This window comes from Echiichthys vipera, assembly GCF_963691815.1.
Source record: "Echiichthys vipera genome assembly, chromosome: 9".
Classification (NCBI taxonomy): domain Eukaryota; kingdom Metazoa; phylum Chordata; class Actinopteri; order Perciformes; family Trachinidae; genus Echiichthys; species Echiichthys vipera.
In genome coordinates, this window is record NC_139834.1 from 19,869,851 (window position 1) to 19,891,195 (window position 21,345).

The window sequence follows — 21,345 nt, forward strand, 5'->3', positions numbered from 1 at the left end:
TTCAAAATTATGTCTGAGAATATACATTAACATGAATGCAACAGATTATTAGCAATACCTACTTGAAAAATAAATGCATTTCCACAACCTTGATGACGGGCTTACCGGCTTATAGGCAAGGTAGACACTAAGGTAATCATGCATAGATACAATTGAGCTGAAGGAGTTGATGTGCCTTCATAATGTATCTTTAACTTTAACACAATTTAATACAACATGTGTAGTAGGGGTCTGTGCTTCATCTCTCTTTCAGCTAAGGGGTCTTTGGCCTAAAAAAGGTTAAAGACCCCTGATCTACAGCATGTGTTTTGTTTTTAAAAGAAGAAAAGGAAACATAAGCATACATTTGATAAACTTAGAACAGCTAGCAGTCAGTCAATTAGTACTGCATACCATTAGATTGACACAATCTACATACACCTTTAAAACCAGAGTAAATGTAATCTGTGCCACAGTGAAGCCTCACACCTCCCCCCAGTACTCTTCTTAAGTCACGTGACATTGTGTAGAACCAAAATGGCCGCCGTTGTATTTTGACGTATAATAGCTAGCTACTTTTCTTTTTGTTTCATTCTTGGTAGAAAACCAGCAAACGAGATACTTTTTTGGAGGAACTGTATCTTTGCCACCCTCCTTATATACCGGCATCCTAGTTTTTTATTATTATCTTGAAGACAATCTAAGGCTGACACTTATTTGTTGAAGGAGTTGGACTATGCATATTAAGATCTAACACAGGCTGGCTGTTAGCTGGCAGAGTGTGCTTTAACAACATTACAGCAGTTGAAAGTGAAATAGCTGGCTAACGTTAGCTGCGATGGAGGAGTTGAGCGCAGATGAGGTAAGAAGACAATTGGAAAAAACGCTCAAATTAGTGCCGGAAATTAATATTCTGTTTTTATAGCATTTAAATGAATCCCTTTCCTCTGGACCTTTGTATCAAATCGTTTTCCACTAGACGACCTGCTAATAAAGCTAGCTGGGGAGCTAACAGTCTCAACTGAAGAAATGTATCCGCGACCAAAATCCTATATTTAAATAGATAAGTACGTGGTGCTCAACGATATAAGATGTTTATTTAAGGAGAGCCGGTTAAAATAACCGAATGAACGAACTAGCAGTTGGTTCGTATGTTTATGTGAGCGTTAATTTAATTTAGCCGGAGCTAAAATGCTAACGTAATGCTACAACGTAAGATGCTGTGCACAAATGAATTACACATACACAACAACATGATACAAACACATTGAATTGTTTTTGAGGTGCTTTCTACACGTTATATTGTGTGTTCTATTCATTTTTGTATATATTCTTTGTTGCTGCCAAGTTATAACTGACAGTTGCTATCGTTGTTGTGCTAACAGTCAAAAAAATTAGCCTGCGAGACGACTCAGCATAAAACACACACACACCGGGCCACCATTGTGCAATCAACTGTGGGCCGACTGTGTGGCCACTGAGCTGTTCCCTCTGAACCACGCATAACATTTTATACAAAGTGTTTATCCTTTGTCATCTTGGACCCGCAATTTGCTACTCGATCAACTCGAGTGTGCTGTTGATTTACTGTAGTAACTTAATGGTTGTCTGCAGAGTTGCACGATTAGAATCAGATTTAATGGCCAAGTAAGTGTGAACACATAAAAGGAATTTGACTCCGGCTTTTTGTCACTCTCAATAAACAGACACAAAAACATAAATAAACATACAGCTCAAAACAAGCATAACTGAAAACTAAAACAAGGTTAAGGATTACAAAATGAACAATGGTAAACAAACATATGACTCACATCTGACTTTATTCGCAATGTAGGATACATGTTTACATATTTGACATGCCTGTCTTTTAAATTTAAGACAATGTCACTAAAAAACCAATAATAAAAAAAAAACCTACCACTGCTTTAATTGGTGATTCAAGTCTTTTGGCAGGGGCTAATTATCAAAGATGGGTAATGAAAAAACTTAATCGCTTTACATTTCATTTTATCCTAGCTGTGCTTGATCATTTAGCCGGAGATATAAAAAAACACTATGGCTAGTAATTTAATGGCCAATGTACGTACACTTCAACAGTCCTGTTATAAAACAAGCCCATATTATGTAGGCCTGGACATAGTACTTTTAGTGAATGTGTAAATCTTCTGGTATATCTATTCAAGATCCGCAGAAGGCGATTGGTGCGACTGGCAGGGGGACAGACGTCACAGCCCAGCACCCCTCTCAGCACACCCCTGACATCCCCTCAGAGAGAGACTCCCCCTGGACCCCTCCCTGGACCCTCAGGTGCCGCACCCCAGCCCCTGCCACCAGCTGCCTCTCAATCATTGGGGCTCAATGTCCACAGTGGTACCCCTGCCACATCCCCTATGGGTACCACCGGTATGAACTGAATACAATCTACAGGTTTTGAGATGTATTTAGCCAGTTTGTCATAATTACTGTTATTGCAGACAATATGTTATTGAAGGCAGTTTAGGATTGATGTTAACAACTGGCCAGGATCCTCTCCGCTTTCTCCAGTTGTCACCAAAGAGTTGTTGTCATTAGCCTCTTAATTGATCATCTGTCTAACTCTATTATCCTACTCATCCCGTGACACATTGTTTCTGATGCTTGGAAGATAAACAACCGTAGTTGTTTGAGTTTTAGCGTAACACGGAAAGGGACCTTTTTATATTTGTGACCTTGATACTCAAACACCAAGAACCAGTCATACACTCTGAATGACATGAACACAAACAGCAGCAGCTTGTTGTGATCACCAGTGTCCCTGTGTGAAACGGATGCCTACGTCCACTGTACAGAGTGAGAATTAATGCTTTTATGCCCTGCTCTAGAAAATACTTGTATGTATAGATGGTGTTGTTGCTATTCAGGGCTGCCTTTTTATAGTTTGTCGGGCCAGCAGTACTTCTCATTATTACTGAAGCCTCCATTGCGTGTTAATGCATTTATTCTTAATATTCTCTTTGACACAACCAGTGTATACAGTATTTATTTGATTGAACTGTTGGTAATAATAGGTTTGTCCTGTATCCAAGAGACGGATGTTAATTCTAGCCCTTAGTTAACCCACAGTAAGATCCTGGGTGTTAATCAGCTTTCTCTCTACCTGTTTGCTTTATTCAGGGCAAGATATAACACACCATCTGAGCGTGTGTAACCTAATGTTGCTAAAAAGAAATAGTTCAACAAACCATTTGTCATCATATATATATTCTGTTTATTTATGAGCCATACGTTTTTCGAGGAGACCTAGAAGATGAAACTGTCTTTGCAAAAACTGTTTGCTTTGGTAGGGAAAAGCAAACAAATGTAAAGCCTCTTTAGGTGCTCAATTGTGGTGTTTTGCTTTTTCAGGAGTGGTATTTGGTAGTCAGAGCAGCGAGGGTGTAAGCTCCCTCTCCAGCTCCCCCTCCAACAGCCTTGAGACTCAGTCCCAAAGCCTGTCCCGATCGCAGAGCATGGACATTGACACTGCCTCCTGTGAAAAGAGGTAAGAGGTTATCTAATGTCATATTGTACTGCCCAGCTCAAAGGCTTTCAAAACTTATGTTAGCATTGTCTGCATATGAATGAAGAGACTTACTAAGCACTGTGCTTCTGTCTTATTCCAGCATGTCCCAGGTGGATGTGGACTCAGGGATAGAGAACATGGAGGTGGAGGACAGCGACCGCAGGGAGAAGAGGAACTTGACTGAAAAGGTAAACGGCAGCAGGGAACATTACACTATAGAGCATGTCTTTTACCCTTAATTCCTTGGCGTACTTAACTTTGATCATCCCTATCTTGAGATCAAGTGAGTAAACATAAACATAAAAGTAGTCTTTGGGTTTTTACAGAAGATGATTTGGGACTTCCAATTCTATTCTAATAAGTATCAGAGAATCTGTAATGTCAGCCCTCAGTGTTGTCATTCTGTTTTTGCACTTCAGGAAACCTCTGCAAACTCGGATGTCTCAGAAGAACAGGCTCTACAGCTAATTTGTAAGGTTCTCCGCGTATCGTGGAAGGAGCAGGATAGAGATGTCATCTTTCTCCCTTCACTGGCTGCAGAGTTCCACCAGAACCCTAAAGATGGTATGTCAATGAATAAGGTTTTTATCTCTGTCACCATAATAAGCTGACTGACTGTGAAAGGGTAACGTTTTATTATCCCCACCAAGCGTAAACCAGGAAGGCCATCATGTATTCGGTCAAGTGTGTGTGCATGTGTGTGTGTATATAATATTTCTTATGCACTTTCATGACTGTATGCTAAAAGTCTCTTGGGGTTGCGGTGTGGTGGTATTGAATGTTTATACCTTCATTGATGCTAACTCCTAGACCAGGTATTACTGTCTTTAAGAGGCTGTAGTGGGCTGTTTTTTTTTTTTTTTTTTTTTAAAGATGGAGTTTAGATACTGCTATCATTTGTAACTAAACAACCTAAGGAATGAGTTGGTACCATAACATGCTAGCTTGTCTGGCAGGGGGCTAATTAATGCTCCAAAGTTGGGCTAAAATTTGCAGAAGGAAAAACTGTCGTGACAATTTTCAAAGGGATCCCCTGACCCTCACCTCAATATATCTGCATAGAAGAGTGTTCTATGAGTACTAGGGATGGGCGTGAGTGGTTGATTCCTTGGGTAGTCCTCTTTTCAAATTAACCTCGATTGGTAAACAACAAGTTATTTTGTGTGTGCGCGCGTGCATGCACAGCACTTTGCTTCTGCACTTGACTCGAGACACAAACGCCTTCGATTTTTGGAACCAGCGCTTCGCCTCACCATCTGAGAGAAGTTGCGTGACCTACATGACGGGGTTACTGTGCAAGGCCCAGACGATATGGAGGCTGAAAGCAGTGATGCTCGGGGCAGCAACGTCGCAAGCACAGAGGCACTGGACACCCTCTTTGGGGGGGACTAGTTTGAAAAAAATGGACGTCAACGAGCTAGAAGCTTGTTACATCGAGCCATGCATTCGTCCTAAGAAAAACCCACTGAAGTGGTGGAAGTCAACAGGTACCGGTACAAAATACTTAGCATTTTGGCAAAGCAGCACCTGCTGTTACCTGCCACCTCTGTGCCAGCAGAGCGCCTGTTCTCTACAACGGCACTGATTAGTCCTGTAAAAAGATGCGTTGCGTTCTAAAACGAGATTTGGAGAAACAAGTACTCGATTTGACATGATCCCTCGATCTTTGAATTAACTACTCGTGCCCATCCCTAATGATTACCCCCAAGTCTCTTTTGCAGACATGTCCTAATCATGGCTAATCAGATGGGCCGAAAACGACACCGTTTTTCTCATGTCTATTCTAAAACTTGTGTATTAGTATTGCATACATGGGGTATGATTGGAATGCAGAGACTTTTCTGGATTTAATGAGCCATTTATGAGCAATTTATTCATGTGTGATGATGTTGGTCCCCAAAGTAGACCTTTCATTGTAGGTAGACCATTTTTTAAAAACTTGATGTCACTGACCTGTTGTGACCTCTAGGATAATCACAGCCTCATGAAACTTTACAACCACAAACCAGAGGATGTATGGGGGTTTCTAAGTGCACACTAGCTGAATCTCATATTAATCTTCAGGTTCCCAGATTTCAGATCTGTATACATCTTAGTGGCATACAGTATACTGTTGACCTATAATTTGCCGCCCAAGCTGTACGCATAGTCAGAATGTTTGGGTGTGGGATTAAAAAACAGTTCCACGCAGGGGGGACAATTAAGTGAGTTTCAACTCTTTGTTTGGGTGGGGAGAGGGAGACACACCTAGAGATCTGCACTTTACTGAGTGCACATTTTTATTTTACAGCTGACTCCGTGCTTTTGACTGTTGTTTTTTTTTCACTTCTGTAGTATTCTCTGACTTCAAAGACCTGATCGGCCAGATCCTGATGGAAGTCTTAATGATGTCCACCCAGGCACGTGTCCACAACCCTTTCGCCAGCTTGACCGCCACCTCTCAGCCAATTGCAGCAGCCAAATCCCCTGACCACCGTCTTACACTGGTGCAGCCCTCCAGCCAAGGTGGCAGCCCCATGGGCCCCAGTGCAGGGTCCTTTGGAGCCAGCTCTCTGTCCAGGCAAGTCCCTAAGTATAAGTTCTGACAGTGTTATTCCCAGAGACATATCAAGGCGGATTTGGTCACCTACGCTCCTCCTCAAAGGTGTGCTTAATTGATATTTAATTGGTATCGTGATTTGAAGCTTCCATGTATTTCTTCCCTAGATTTTTTGAGTTTGCTTTGATCATTTCTATTTTTTAAGACATCGTTGTTAGATGTGTTTTGCCAATCATCATCTCAATATTGTCCACAGTCTGTATGGGTGTGGTAGTCCTCACTCGATGGCTTTGGATGCAGCCAAGAGGACCTCTCCATCTCTTCCTACCCCTACAACACCCTCTGTACCTTCCACACCTTCTATCCCACAATTCATTGTGCCCCCTAGCCCATCCGCTACTGTTCCTCCAAGACACACACTCAATCCTCCATCTGCACCTATGCCCATCTCCCAACGCTATCGGCCCTACTCTGTCACCTCTCCCTGGGGGGCTCCTTCCCCATCTAGCCCGGGCCAAAGATTTACTTTCTTTGGGCCCTCTCCTAGCCCTGCAGGGCCCTCTGTTCCTCCTAACACCCCAGTTCCTGTGCCACCACCCAGCCCCCAGTCCCTCTCCTTGAGCTCGCCTAGGGCTCGCAACCAACCCTCCACACCCCCTCCGATGGTTCCCCCTTCTCCCAGATTGAATACCAGACAGGCTGCCTTTGCTTCCAGGATCCCACCGTCTAGGTATCTTGTGTGCCATTTGCATGTCAGTGTGTGGTGCACAAGCAAGCAAACATACTAAAACCATAATTTTTGTGAACCACCAGACTGAGAGTAGTTGGCCAGAGCCCTTTTGTTGTATGCATTGCTTCTTATGCCAAGTAACATGCAGTCACTTATATCTACTTATACCTACAAGCTTATAATGATCTCAGCTGGCTAATATTTAGACTAGTCCAAAAGTCAATGAACAACCTGATATTTTAGCATTTCTATGTTTAAAATCCAGTTCTATCAGAAATTGTAAAAAACTAATTCAGTGTGCTGTCTGTTACAAGTGCCCAAATTGTAAAATGTATGACCTAACAGTTCAAACTGCAGACATTGCCAATGATTATCAATAACAACTAATTTACAATACAATTTACAAACTTACAATCTCTGAGATTTAACAAAAAATGCTAATATATGGGGTGTTCAGGCGATTAAAAGGCATTCTAGTTTAAGTTAGTATTAAGTTAGTATTGCTTGTTCCCAATTTGTATCATTTTAAAAGATCTAACCCATTTGCAAATAACAAATATTAGATAGTTAAACATGTTTTATAGATCCTACATTGCTATGAAATTGTCAAACAAATAAGCTTGAACCTCTTTGCGTTGGTGTGCTCAAGTTGTATGAGTGATTGTGGCAGTCTGTTCACTTGTGGTTTGAAAAAAAATGTTCTGACAGTGTCTTAAAGCTGCAGATAAAATGGCATTAATGAATATTTAAAAGCAGCACAAGTAGTAGTCTTCAAGCAAGCATACAACCCTCCAGCATCCTTTCCTTAGTGCTCCCCTCTTCCTTGTCCTCTTTTCTCGTGACTTGTTACCATTCTACATTTGTCTTTTTTCCCCACTTCCCTTCTGTCTCTTCATGCTTACACAACATCCTCTTTTCTTCCAACCTTTCTCCTTGTGTCTTTTCCTCATCATGTCAGCCCCTTGTCGGTCCTGTTCTTTGCCCTCTCTGACATGTCTCAGGACAGCAGTGATGAAGATTCTGAGGAGGAGGAGGAGGAGGATTTTTCACGGGTTCAGTTTGGGTCCAGGTACACCGCTGCACGGTGTGTGTGTGTTTGTGTGTGCTTGCTAAGTTATGTGTCCACTGCATGTTCCAGTGGGACCATAAGGCTTATCACTAACGGCGCACAAACACACTAGGGTAGAGTGGTGTTAAATAAAAGGATGTAGGCGTAGCCATCTTTTAGGAGTTCTGTAATTCTTTTGGTCATCAGCCGTTTCGACATAAGGTCCCTTAACTACAACTTTAACGGAGTGTGGTGGCAAGTATTACATACGGTTTCTACAGAGCTGCATAAAGTCATCCACTTTAATTGGCGTTTAGGTCTGCCAGAGTACCTGAAAAGCTTTGTGTTTCTGTAACCCTGCACCTTAGATATGCTGTATTTCTTAAGATTGGTTTACTTTCATTTTTAATGTTAATAGATATGAGTATATGCAGTATCGCATATCCCAGAGAAACTACCATCAATGCTTAAAAAGCATATCAACTTCATCATTTCATTATCATTTACCCTATTAGTACAGCACGAGATTTGAACTGTGTGTTATTAATGTAATGCATGGGCAGTATTATTAGGTGAGAAGTCTGATTGTTCTATGGGTGTTTGTTTTGCTACGTAGTTAAGAGTATAGGTTTAGTTCAGCTACCATCGCATCTTTATTCAGTAGAAACTGTCATTAATAAAGTTGAGCTGTTATTTTAACGATATAATGTGTTTTCATTTTAAGCTATGAGAATAATTGTAACCCACGACAGAGATGATATTCCTGCTTTGCCTGTGTCCACTGTACAGATTATAAAGTTCATTTTATTACCGTCTAAGGTCTGTCCTGCTTTGAAGCATACAGGTTTTGCGGTTACAGTTGACCACTAACAGCAATTTAAACTCTTGTCACCGCATTTGTCAATTAATTGTGGCAAGCTGTATCCTAATATCAGCTTCAACGACTTTCTGCAGCTCTTCAATGTTTAATATGATCACTTTCTCTTTCAAGAGCCCACTGCTGAGATGCTGCAATGCTGTCACTAATGCTTTATAGTTTGTTTCTTTCAGAGCCCTTGAGGGTGGGTTTGAGATTAACCCTACATGATTATGTTTGAAGCTAACGGTATATCCCTCTGTGTCCTTGTTTTTTGTGTACCCTTTTGTTTATAGTCTTGGTGCATGTGGAGGGGGGATGTCCTGCGATTCAGCCAGTGACCGCTTTACCATAGAAGCATGCAAAGAGACAGAGATGCTGAACTACCTCATTGAGCGTTTTGACAGTGTTGGCATGGAGGAGAGGAAAGCCCCCAAGGTAAGTGTCTGCAAGACAGAAATGTTAATTCACATGCTTTACACTATTTGTATTGAGTACTTTTCTTTAACTTTCACAAAAGAGCAAAACCTATATAGGGATTTAATCAAGATTGTAATGATCCTTCTTATAGCAACAAAGTTCTTTTCAGCTTATTCACCATGTCTAAATTGGTTACAAAATGTCCTGAGGACAGAATGTACCTCCGACACTAGCTGGAGGCCAGATGGTCTGGAAACGAGCGAAGATTTTTCGGTCATAGAACATTTTGATTCAACAGAGTCTGGAGAGAGTTTCTGTGAAATCAACAGCATACATTATTATCACACCTCTTCAACAGCGTTTTCTCTCCTCTCCTCTTCTCTTTTCCTTTCTCTCTCAGATGTGTAGCCAACCAAATGTCAGCCAGCTTCTCAGCAACATTCGCTCTCAGTGTATTTCCCATGTTGCCCTGGTCTTGCAAGGCACGCTGACCCAGCCGCGGTAAGAAAGCCAGCCACACACTGTGACAATCTTTGGGTTATTTTCTTATGTCGTTGTATTTTGCTGCATTCTGTTCCTTTCCGTTTTAGTCTGAGTCTCCATAGCAACTACTCTTTCACCTTGACTCCAGAAACATTATTTATTTAATTTTCACACAATGCTTCTCTGTTTTCTATGTGTAGGAACCCTCTCCATCAGTCTTTGCTGGTACCTTATTTGCTGTGTCGGAACCTTCCTTATGGCTTTATACAGGAGCTGGTGCGCATTACCCATCAGGAGGAAGAGGTGTTCCGTCAGGTGGGAAGCTCTTCCGTCCATTTTTGCTACATATTAATACTAATTTAGAGTCACATTTTCTGAGACCTATCCCAGCATGCAGTAAGGCACCTCAAACGCACTCATATTCACTCAAATGGGCAGAACTATACTGTACTGTACTTTATTTAAAAAAAAAACCTGTCTCTACAGGCAATGTGAAACCTATGAGGTAGCAGTTCACATATGTCTCTGTGCATTAATTGGAGTTAAGCACGGCCACCCTAAAGTACCTTCGCAGGGATGAAGAAATTGCAATAATTTAGACAAACAGACAGCTTTATATTGTGAGCTTGAAATGCAATTCTAAAAGTTGACATGGGCCTGATGTATGTCTTGTTTTTTCCCCTTGTTTTTCAGATCTTCATTCCCATCCTCCATGGGCTGGCTCTTGCAGTGAAAGAATGTTCCTTTGACAGTGACAACTTTAAATTCCCCCTCATGGTAAGGGGATGTTGTTGACCCATACTCTACCACTAGGTCAGAGATAGGACTTGAGCTATTTTCAAATAGGAACTGTTAACCCTGTGAAACCATGTAAAACAAATATTACTAATAACAGAGTAGTTTTTAATACTTTAAAAACATGTCTGGGGTAGGACTTTTGGTTTGGTGATCATACCACTTAATTTACCTCTAAGCCAAACATGAGGCAAGCACTGTTTCAGTTTTGATTTGTTTTTACAGGCATTAGCTGAGCTTTGTGAAATCAAGTTTGGAAAGACTCACCCAGTGTGCAATTTGGTGAGTATACCTTTGGATGTCCAAAGCTACATTTATGGCACTAACTTGTTCATCATTATGTCCTCATTGCTCAGATTATTTAGGCTGTTTATTTCTCAAGCCAAGTCGCCAAACAGTAGAGTGGCCTTTGTCTTTTGTTGTTTATACCTTCATCATACCGGAATGGCCAGTTGACGTCAGCACAGAAGAATGAGCTCTGTTTATTTTATTCAAGACACCAGGTCCCCTTTATGCTTCAGAGAAGACAAAATTCCCCTGTGCATGGAAAAGCACTGACTATATTTAGCCACAACAACTTCTCAAATCAGAGTTCTTTTAGTTTACCTTAAGCTCACCTGTTAACTTCTTAACTGTGTGTTAACTTATTATTTGATTAATATAACTACTGAATGTTTATTGTGAGTGACATGAAGACATTTAATATTTCTTAGTGACTTAAAATGATTGAGCAGGTAGGAATACATTAATTTAATTTAAATTGTCTTTCACAGTTGTTGACACAAACTGGCTTTCACTGGAATTTTTGTGTAATATGTCTTTCTTGGCTCTTCTGTGCAGGCAACGTCACTGCCTCTGTGGTGTCCTAAACCTCTCAGCCCGGGTTGTGGCAGAGAGATCCAGAGACTGTCCTTCGTGGGAGCCTTTTTCAGTCTCTCCGTCTTTGCTGAGGATGATGTGAGTCTCTTAAACGGCTAAATAATCAACAAACCAGAGTAGCACTAGATTTGTAATGTATTGTCATTCTTTACGGCCCTGCCAAAATCTGAAATTTGTCTCAGATGAAAGCAGATCTAATGCAATAATACTTCAAAGTTGAATCTTGGCACGTTGTTTAATGTACACACAATCTGTAGCAAGTAAACTCAACACCTTTGTTTTCCATTTTAAGACAAAAGTAGGAGACAAGTATTTCTCTGGCCCAGCCATCACCATGGAGAACACACGTGTCGTCAGCCAATCATTGCAGCACTACCTTGAGTCAGCGAGGGTGAGTCTCGGCTTCATAATGTCTTTATTCTATAGCCATCCTTTGTGTATGAAATAAAGAGTTGAAGTTATTTGTCATCTTTTTCAGGGTGATCTGTTCAAAATTCTCCATAACATTTTACTAAATGGAGAAACACGTGAATCTGCTCTTAATTACATGGCAGCTCTAGTCAACTATAATGTGAAGAAAGCTCAAATGCAGGTATGTTTTCCATTGTTTCAACACGATAGCTCAATGATGGATTTTCTTAAAATGTCGCACAATTTTCCACTTGGACTCAAGGATAAAAAGTGATTACTTTAAATCCAAGAGGTCAAAGGTCAACTTCTTTGTGACATAATGCTCTGCAAATACGTTTCTATCCATTATTTGACACCATAACTCAGGTGTGTGTGTTCCAAGTTTATTCCAAAAATATATGTAATACCTTTTTATTAAATCCCTTCAAAGTCTTCACTACATATGTTATGCTAATTTGTTCTCATATTCAGGTTATTAACTACCATCTCTTTTTTCCCTAGACCGATGACAAGCTGGTCTCAACAGATGGCTTCATGCTCAATTTCTTATGGGTGCTGCAACAGCTGAGCATGAAGATCAAGCTGGAGACAGTGGATCCTTACTACATTTTCCACCCACGATGTCGCCTTGTTGTCAGCCTCGAGGAGACGCGCCTGAAAGCCACCATGGAGGAGCTGAAGAGCTGGCTGACCGAACTGCGTAAGTTGACATAAAAATATACAGATTTATGATTGTGAGGACTGTTTTTACACAAATGTATTGTACTAGAAGTTTGAAATGAGTTACTAGTTTTTTGTGTTAATTTGAGTAAATGCTGTTCATAGACTGCTGCCATTTTAAGAAATCTGTTAATTACATGAAGAGGAGCCATTTTGCGTTCAGTTTTCAGAGTGATTCATCAACCTGTAAGATCTGTGATTTCTTCTCTGTTTTTTAAATTAATCTCAGATGAATCATCCTTGGATTACTGTCTGTATTCCATCTGCTTTATATCAAGTCATCTACAAAATAATATCAGAACATACTGTTCTGTTTACAATTAATGTTATGTATTACCATTGAAATAATTTGTAAAAGCCTTGGACATAAGTTAATGTCTCATAGTTCTAACGGTGGTATTTGTTTCTGTAATGTATATTGATTTGTTCACATGGACAGATGAAGACCCCACCAAGTTTTCAGAACCCAAGTTCCCCACCGAGTGTTTCTTCTTGACACTGCACACCCACCATTTGTCCATCCTGCCTGGCTGCAGGCGTTACATCCGCAGGTTGCGAGCAATCCGCGAGCTGAACAGGTATTTATTTATTTATTTATTTTTTTACAATGCACACTGATCAATATTACTGTAAAAGTACATGTATGTATTCATAGCCTGCTCTGTCTGTGTGTTTTTAACTGTGTTTTTTTTCATGTTAGGACTGTGGAGGAGCTAAAAAACAGTGAAAGCCAATGGAAAGATTCTCCCCTGGCAAGTCGACACAGAGAGATGCTCAAGCGATGCAAAACACAGCTCAAGGTCAGTATAACAGCCTTGCACATGATTTGATCCCTTGATTCAACCTTGAACACCATTTTAAAGGTACAGACCCTAACAAATCCTAACCCATCCCTCAGTTTACTGTATTTGGACAGTAGAGGGCCCAGGACTATCCTTAAATGCTGAAACATGCAAGTTTCTACGACAGAGCATATTTACAGAAATGTGATCCTTATCGTGTGTGACTTCCTGTCAGAAACTGGTACGAGCCAAAGCTTGTGCTGACGTGGGCCTTCTGGATGAGAACCTGCTCCGAAGATGTCTGCAGTTCTACAGCACAGTCATCCAGCTCATTCTTCGCATGGTGGACCCTGCCTACCCCAAGTGAGTCGCCCTGCCACTGACCGAACATGTCACTGTTTGTGGTATTGATGTTGATGAATGGAAATGGCACCAAAAAGCTTTTTTTGTATTTATCTTAGATGCTGTGTCTCACTTCACTGTTTTCAATATGTGTCTGTTTCTTTGCAGCATTAACCTGCCGCTGCACCCCGAGATTCCCAAAAGCTTTGCTGCTCTACCGGAGTTCTACATTGAAGATGTGGCCGAGTTTCTGCTTTTTGTCGTGCAGTACGTTTATGGGGTTTTTTTTTGGGTGGAGACTGATGTTTTAACTATGAATCTTGTGGATGGGAATAATAAAATGTACAATGTTAGCAACTATAACATCTGATAAAAGAAAGGACAATATAATATGAGAATAGATATTAAATGTCAAAGAAAACTGTGATACAAAGTAATACAATCAATACAAAATATATGACAATTCTCTGTGCTGTAAATCAGAGTCAGCATACATAGAATGCTAAAGCTAAGAGTGATGTATAAACTTATTTCTCCTCCCTTTTTCCAGGTATTCTCCCCAGGTTTTATACGAGCCGTGTGTACAGGACATTGTCACGTTCTTGGTGGTGTTCATCTGCAGCCAGAACTACATCAGGAACCCCTACCTTATCGCCAAGTTGGTGGAGGTGCTGTTTGTCACCAACCCTGCAGTACAGCCTCGTACTCAGCGATTCTCTGAAATGATGGAGAACCACCCGTTGTCTGTCAAACAACTGGTCCCCGCCCTCATGAAGTTCTACACTGGTGAGTTCTTTGTATAATGTCTACCAAGCTGTTGTTGTAGTGGATTTGATATAATGTAGATTTGGGAGAGTAAGGTCTATATCATTTTAACCTCTTAACAGTCTTTTTTTTCTAAAGCTGTAGTGGACTTGTGCTCCAAAGTTAGGCTACATTTTGGTGAGAGGAAAAACTGGCATGGCCATTTTCCAAGGGGTCCCTTGACCTCTGACCTCAAGATATCTGAATGAATTGTGGGTTCTCTGGGTACCCACAATTCATCCAGATATAAGTCTCCCCTTACATGCTCATTTTATGACAATCCCAGACAGTTTGGGGCTAAAACCAAGCAGTTTTCTCATGCAGTACAAATGTCATGTTCGCCTATTCCAAATTGTAGGTTTTTAATATTTTTGCATACTGGGGTCTTGGAGGTTTCAAACCTTGTGCTTAAGTGGAAAGCTGAGTATTCGTGTGTGTTGAAGTTAGTCCCCATTGTAGCCATTTCATTGTAGTACTGTATAAAAAGAGCTGTTGTGACCTCAGGGATAATCTCATCCTCAAAAATCTTTACAACCACAAACTAAAGACGTAGGGCATTCAGAGGATATATGGCTTTTCTAGGTATGTTATAATGGATTGGATTTACATAGCGCCTTTCTCAGTACTCAAGGTGCTTTACAGAATCCAGGTTCCATTCATTCACACAGACATACATTGTGCTGGTAAACTATGATAGTAGGCACAGCTGCCCTGGGGCAGACTGACAGAAGCGGGGCTACCATTCAGTGCCTACAGCCCCTCTTTCCACCTCCTCAAACATACAGCAGTCATACACATTCACAATGAGGGGGGTTCTGAGCAGTTTAGACAACATATGTGCTCACCATCCTATCACCAAAAAATGTAATCTCTAATTGCAATAGTTTTTGATATCAAATCACAACATGAATTTGTCTTGTTCCTCAAGGTCTGGGTGTCTTAATTTGGTATTTTGGAGGGATTTTTGCACAAATTGCTGCAACAACTTATGAGACATAATAGAGGATGATAATGATAATTCTAAGCCCTCTATTTACTCTCAAAATTAATTTTAATTATTCATTTTTATTTCTGTATAATGACTACAAGAACTTGACACACAGTGTTCAGGTTTCAGCTTTCAGATGATGTACACCACTTCCATGTGCTATCTGCCTCTGAACATCCACTGTCCCCCACCCTCACCCCACTTAAAAAAGGGGGATGTTAACTTAAAAAAAAAATGTCTCCTCTGGTCAGATGTTGAGCATACCGGCGCCACCAGCGAGTTCTATGATAAGTTCACTATACGGTACCATATCAGCACTATCTTCAAGAGTCTCTGGCAGAACCTTGCCCACCATGGTACCTTCATGGAGGAGTTCAAGTGAGTTTGCTATTGACTAATTGTTTGTATCATGTAAACAATTACACAGCTTAGGTTTGAGCCAGTGCCTGTCTGACTTTGATCAATTCTAACCTGACCTACTTTTCTATCTCCTTTCATGCATACTCCCATCTAGCTCCGGCAAGCAGTTTGTGCGCTACATCAACATGCTGATTAATGACACCACCTTCTTGTTAGACGAGAGCCTTGAATCCCTGAAGCGTATCCACGAAGTTCAAGAAGAAATGAAGAATAAGGAGCAGTGGGAACAGCTGCCTAGGGTCAGTGCTCAAATCTTGTCTTTATTGCCTGTGTATTACATGCATTTCGACAAGATTAACGGTCAACCCCTTATTTATTTCAGCAATAACACACATAATTAAAGTATTAAAAGGTTTCTGTAAGTAGTTAGGAATCACAGTGCTAAATGTCCTAAAGGAAGAGATTTAAAATTGAAGCAGCAAAGACAAAATGGTAGAAAAGTGGTTATTGTGTGAGCTGCAGGTCATATCTGTGCCGAGCTGTGAAGGTAACTGTTGCAGAATATATTAGAAAAATGTTGTGTGTGTTTACCTGCAAACTTTCAGGAGCAGCAGCAGAGCCGTCAGTCTCAGCTGACTCAGGATGAGCGGGTGTCGCGCTCCTATCTAGCCCTGGCCACGGAGACGGTTGAAATGTTCCACATCCTCACCAAGCAAGTCCAGAAGCCTTTCCTCAGGCCTGTGAGTGTCACTGCCCCCACTTTACATTTTGTAAAAGAGTTACAGCTAAACTTGATATGTTCTAGGTTCCATTAGTGGAAATGTATTCTCAATTATACAATAACAATGAATGTAAAGGCAACAGTAGCCACCTAAATCCTCAGCCAGACAGGCTATTTTTAACAGTGCCTTCTTTGTCATACAGGAGCTCGGGCCTCGTTTAGCTGCCATGCTAAACTTTAACCTCCAGCAGCTCTGTGGGCCTAAGTGTCGGGACCTGAAGGTGGAGAACCCCGAGAAGTATGGCTTTGAGCCCAAGAAGCTCTTAGACCAGCTGACCGACATCTACCTTCAGCTAGACTGTGCTCGCTTTGCTAAAGCGATTGCAGATGACCAGGTTGGCTCTGAAGTTCCTAGTTAATCACAAATACAGGTTTTTTACTCAAATATTAAGAGATACTTGCTAGTATTATGATGAATAATGATCACGAGAAAAGGCTACAGGCGATTGTGGTAGGTCTCAAAGGCATGGCCGTATTGCCTTGAAGACATAAGCATGAATTACTCTGTTGTACTTGGTGGTACCCACTTCCCTTCATGATTATGTAAGCAGGAAGCAGTTAACACTGTAGATTAGTTCATTATAAGGCGTGAAGTTTCAAGCAGTAACTGTAACATGTTTACTTGGGACATGTTTTGTGTGTGTGATTATGTAGAAATGTTGAACATTTACTTTAATACTTTTTAGTGCTACTTTTAATTGACTTAACACCTTTTCCTCTCTGATCCTCTCTGATGTTGTAGGGCTTAATTGCCACAGACATCTTGATATCAAATATTAACTGTAGGCAGTTGATAATAAATAATTTGATTATCGAAAATATTTTATTTGATACAGTTCCAGTGACATACCAGTTAAACTTATTAAGTTGTCAGTATTGTTAATATTGTAATGTTGGGAGTGTGTGTCAGAAGTAATACGTTGGGGAACCTGGCTGCTGCTTGATGCATACAGTGTCTCAACCTGTAAAAGTCTTAAATACGGTGACAATAACACACAGTTAAAGTACTGAATACTCACATCACTTCAAAGATGCTCTTCTCTGGCAGCTCCCTTTTATAAATGTTCTCTCTTTTTGGTCTCTTCTTTGTTGTGTGCAGCGGTCGTACAGCCGTGAGCTCTTTGAGGAGGTGATCTCAAAGATGAGGAAGGCTGGTATAAAGTCCTCTATTGCCATTGAAAAATTCAAGCTGCTATCGGAGAAGGTGGAGGAAATAGTCGCCAAGAACTCCCAGTCTGAAATGGACTACAGTGACGCACCTGATGAGTTCAAAGGTGTGTGTGTGTGTGTGTGTGTGCACGTGTGTGTGTGTTGCATCTGCAACAGAATCTGCACTAACATACACTTTTCAAAGTGCTTTTCTATCAATCCCGTGTCATGAGAAGATGCCTGTCTAGTATACATATCAATATTTCAAATTTTTCTTTTATAGTTGCCAATATGACGTTATATTTAATTTGGCATTAGTTCAAAATTCCAAATCCTGAAATTAGTTTTTGTCCCATTTCTAGAAGAATCCATGAATACAGTTTTAAGATAAAATGTGTAATGTTTAAATTTAAAATGTTTTTTTTTTTGTGTGTGTGCTTAACTTACTTGCATGTATCAGGTCACTGAATATTTGTCCAGAAGCAGAAAAAAGTCACTTGTTTAGAAATCTGGTGTGACCTCAGTTCAGTAAGTGCAGACAGACAGGATCTTCAGCAGCCACTGTTGCGGTTAAATTCCAGACATTTGCAGAGGCTTTTGCAGCTCATGGGTGTCATATAGACAGCTTAGAGGAAGGCTATCCCATAACCACAGACTTAATATAATCTAGAAACAGAACGTGGCCCACATGCCTCCTTTGATTTGCAGATATGCCAGCCAACCTACCACAGTTGACGGGAGTGTGCCGTACATGAGACTTGCGTATCGTCTTTCTCTGTGGTCCCACGCCAGGTTTTATTTTTATAATGCACAAGTCCCACTGTAACAACCTTATGACATTTCAATGTAGGGCACACTTTATTTAAAGTGTAGAGTATTTATTGAATATTTTCTTTATTGGTGTTTTGATATATGCGCCACTATTGCTGTCATTTAAAACGATCAATGTTTTCAGCGGTTTGGGCTAGACATGTTGAAATAATACTGAAAATAAGCATATGTCCCCTCTACTGTAATTCAAATACAGGTAAAGTCTGCGAAAGTCAGAGGGTTGATTAGCTAGTATCTTATCTTTGTTCCGATGTATCCACTACATTTGAATACCAACACTTATCCAAATGCAAGGAGCAACCTGTTGAGCAGACTTTGTTTTGCTTTTTTGCAAAGGAAAAAGGAAAATGGAACATGACAATAGCTTTTCATTGTAATGAAAGATGGGTGTCTAAATTAGAATTGTCAATTGAAGCTTTTCGCTTTGAGATCGTTTTGTTCCTAATCGTCTGTAAATTATACATGTGACACTATTATTACAGACCCTCTGATGGACACACTGATGACTGACCCTGTGATTCTGCCTTCGGGGAACATCATGGACCGATCTATCATCCTGCGCCACCTGCTTAACTCCCCCACTGATCCCTTCAACAGGCAGCCACTGACGGAGAGCATGCTGGAGTCCGGTAACCCCCACACAAAGCTTTTAACACCAAAAAGTTACATGTAAAGTTCTGTTCAAAGTAAGCAAGAGCAAAAGCCTTTCTTACTAGTAACAGCAAAGCAATTGTCTCAATTCAAGTTACAGTAAGTGATTTCAGGACACATAAATGTCAAATTAAATGACTGCATGTTAGTATGCAAATGTAAGTTTCTCGGATGCTCATCACAGTCTGTTCTTAACGCTACAGTCCCTGAGCTGAAGGAGAGGATCCATACCTGGATGAGAGAGAAACAGGGCGGACGGCCTGTCTGAAGACCACATGTCCCCAACGTCTGGCCTGCTAACCATCATTAAGAGAGCTGTCCAAAACGCCCAAATTCAGTGTCACTTCTACCAACGACAACAAAAAAACATTTGAAGTTAAAAAAAAAAAGACCTGATTTTAATTTGTATTCGCATTTACCTTTTTTTTGTCTCCAACCATTTATCATGGTTCTAAAAACAAAATGTAATAAAGTTAAGACTTTTAAGTTTTTTTCTCATGAGTTTGTGTATATATATATCAAAATATATACATATATTTAACAAGAGTTAGTTAATGCATTCTAGTGCTGCAAGAAGACATTTCCACCACCAACAGGTTTACCAGCGAGGTGCATAGAGTCACTTCATCGATTTTCATTTACGGTTCTCATTTTGTTCTGTAATACTCTGTATGTTGGCTTCATTAAAGACTTATGTTTTTTGGGACAGGGGAGGGTAATCCATTTGGGAGAGCGGGTGTGGGATCTGATTAAAATTGCTAGCCCCGAGTGTTCATTATCATCGAGACTGTGACAATGATGAACTTGAGTCCACATAATGTAAGCTGATGTCCCAGAGCTAACAGATGCACAGTATGTGCTTGTTGAAGTTCAGAAATGGGAATATCAATTAAGGATGTAGTTTAACGTAAACTAATCCTACATGTCAGTTTCCTTTTGAGTACAGTAGGAAGATGAGCAGTGGTTTACCAAAATACAGTATGTTCAGTTGTTCCTTTCTAGTCACATTTTCCCTGCTGACTTCAATAGACTGAATTTATTACTAGTGTGTGCATGGCCTCAAGTCCAGATCCTCCTAAGCGCCTCATGGACAAATAACCATCTTTTAGGCTCAATGGAAGGAACATGAGAGAATGTAGCATGACCACCTGGAACAACATTGTAGGAGCACACCATTAAAGGTCTGCTCTTCAGAACCACTGACCTCTCACGTCAAGATGGTCTCTTTCAAATGGCACTGTACCTAACATGACCTTGCTGACCTTAACTGTACAGGAAATGATTTCCTTTAACCACATACCTGTTTTGGAAGCTAGGATTTTGAACTGAAATAAATGATGATGCACAGTAATTCTTAACTCGTCACTGTTTTTTCCCACGTATTGATACCATAGTGGTTTTGTTTGGTCATTTTTGACGGTTTATTAGGTGAGTTTATTTGACCTTGTGAAAAGAGGCACATTACACACAACTACAAAATATCAGATTGTACAAAGTCTAAAGCTTATTTTTCTAAAGTAAAAAAAATGAACATGCAGCAATTCAATATTAATAAATCACTCACATTCTAAACAGGCCTACATACAGTTTATCTTTGGTAAGATTACGCTTTCCCTTGGGATGGTTAATGTTTATATATGTGCAAAGATAATTTATACCACATTCCTGGCAACACAAAATATTTTAATGTGGTTTCTCAAGTGCGTAAGCTTAGTCATTCTTCTACTATAAACTAATGAATTAAACTTGGCAACTGTCGCAGTTGTATCAGCACGATTTCAACATGCTGTATAATTAAGGTTAAAGTGGAGCAGTTTATCCTGAAAAAATGACCCCTTTGTCAGAGTTTGTTACCTAAAATAAAGGGAATTGCGTCAAACACAGAAAACGTAGAAGAATATATTTGGTTTTCATTTGGACTATTCACAAGTCTTGTACTATATGAAGGTAAAATGGTCCGACATTTGTGGTTCTTGGGTGGTGAAATACATTTGTAGAAATAGTTTAGGAAATGTGCAGAACCGTTCCTGTTTTTTGTAGCACTTGACATGCGACATTCTCAATTTCCCCGCTAGACGGCGCTCTTTTGCGGTGACCCCGGGTGTTGCGGTGACAGCGGTACGGGGAGCGGTGGGTAGAAATCCTGCAGTGTGGCGTCACGGCAGAAAAAATAAACCCCGCCCACTCACTCTCCCTGTCCGATTCTGAGCATAGCCATTGGCTCTGCTACACATTAGTCACCGGGCTCTCTTCGTT

At 40.5% G+C, this 21,345-nt stretch overlaps 1 protein-coding gene across 2 annotated transcripts; it reads left to right on the forward strand.

Moving 5' to 3' along the window:
* The first annotated feature begins 531 nt into the window (after nucleotides 1-531).
* ube4b (ubiquitination factor E4B, UFD2 homolog) lies at nucleotides 532-20,400 on the forward strand. 2 transcript variants are annotated; one of them, XM_083920795.1, is made up of 29 exons: nucleotides 532-841; nucleotides 2,163-2,382; nucleotides 3,364-3,499; nucleotides 3,621-3,708; nucleotides 3,940-4,084; nucleotides 5,855-6,080; nucleotides 6,316-6,789; nucleotides 7,748-7,858; nucleotides 8,990-9,131; nucleotides 9,514-9,614; nucleotides 9,797-9,911; nucleotides 10,290-10,373; nucleotides 10,617-10,673; nucleotides 11,232-11,348; nucleotides 11,563-11,661; nucleotides 11,749-11,862; nucleotides 12,183-12,381; nucleotides 12,841-12,979; nucleotides 13,102-13,201; nucleotides 13,419-13,546; nucleotides 13,694-13,792; nucleotides 14,076-14,311; nucleotides 15,569-15,695; nucleotides 15,832-15,976; nucleotides 16,283-16,417; nucleotides 16,602-16,793; nucleotides 17,558-17,732; nucleotides 18,921-19,067; nucleotides 19,293-20,400. In XM_083920795.1, the coding sequence occupies exons 1-29, from the start codon at nucleotides 818-820 to the stop codon at nucleotides 19,355-19,357; spliced, it is 4,140 nt and encodes a 1,379-aa protein (XP_083776921.1). In that variant the 5' UTR covers nucleotides 532-817; the 3' UTR covers nucleotides 19,358-20,400. The 2 variants fall into 2 exon arrangements, with proteins under 2 accessions (XP_083776921.1, XP_083776922.1); XM_083920796.1 differs by lacking the exons at nucleotides 6,316-6,789; nucleotides 7,748-7,858.
* Nucleotides 20,401-21,345: the final 945 nt, after the last annotated feature.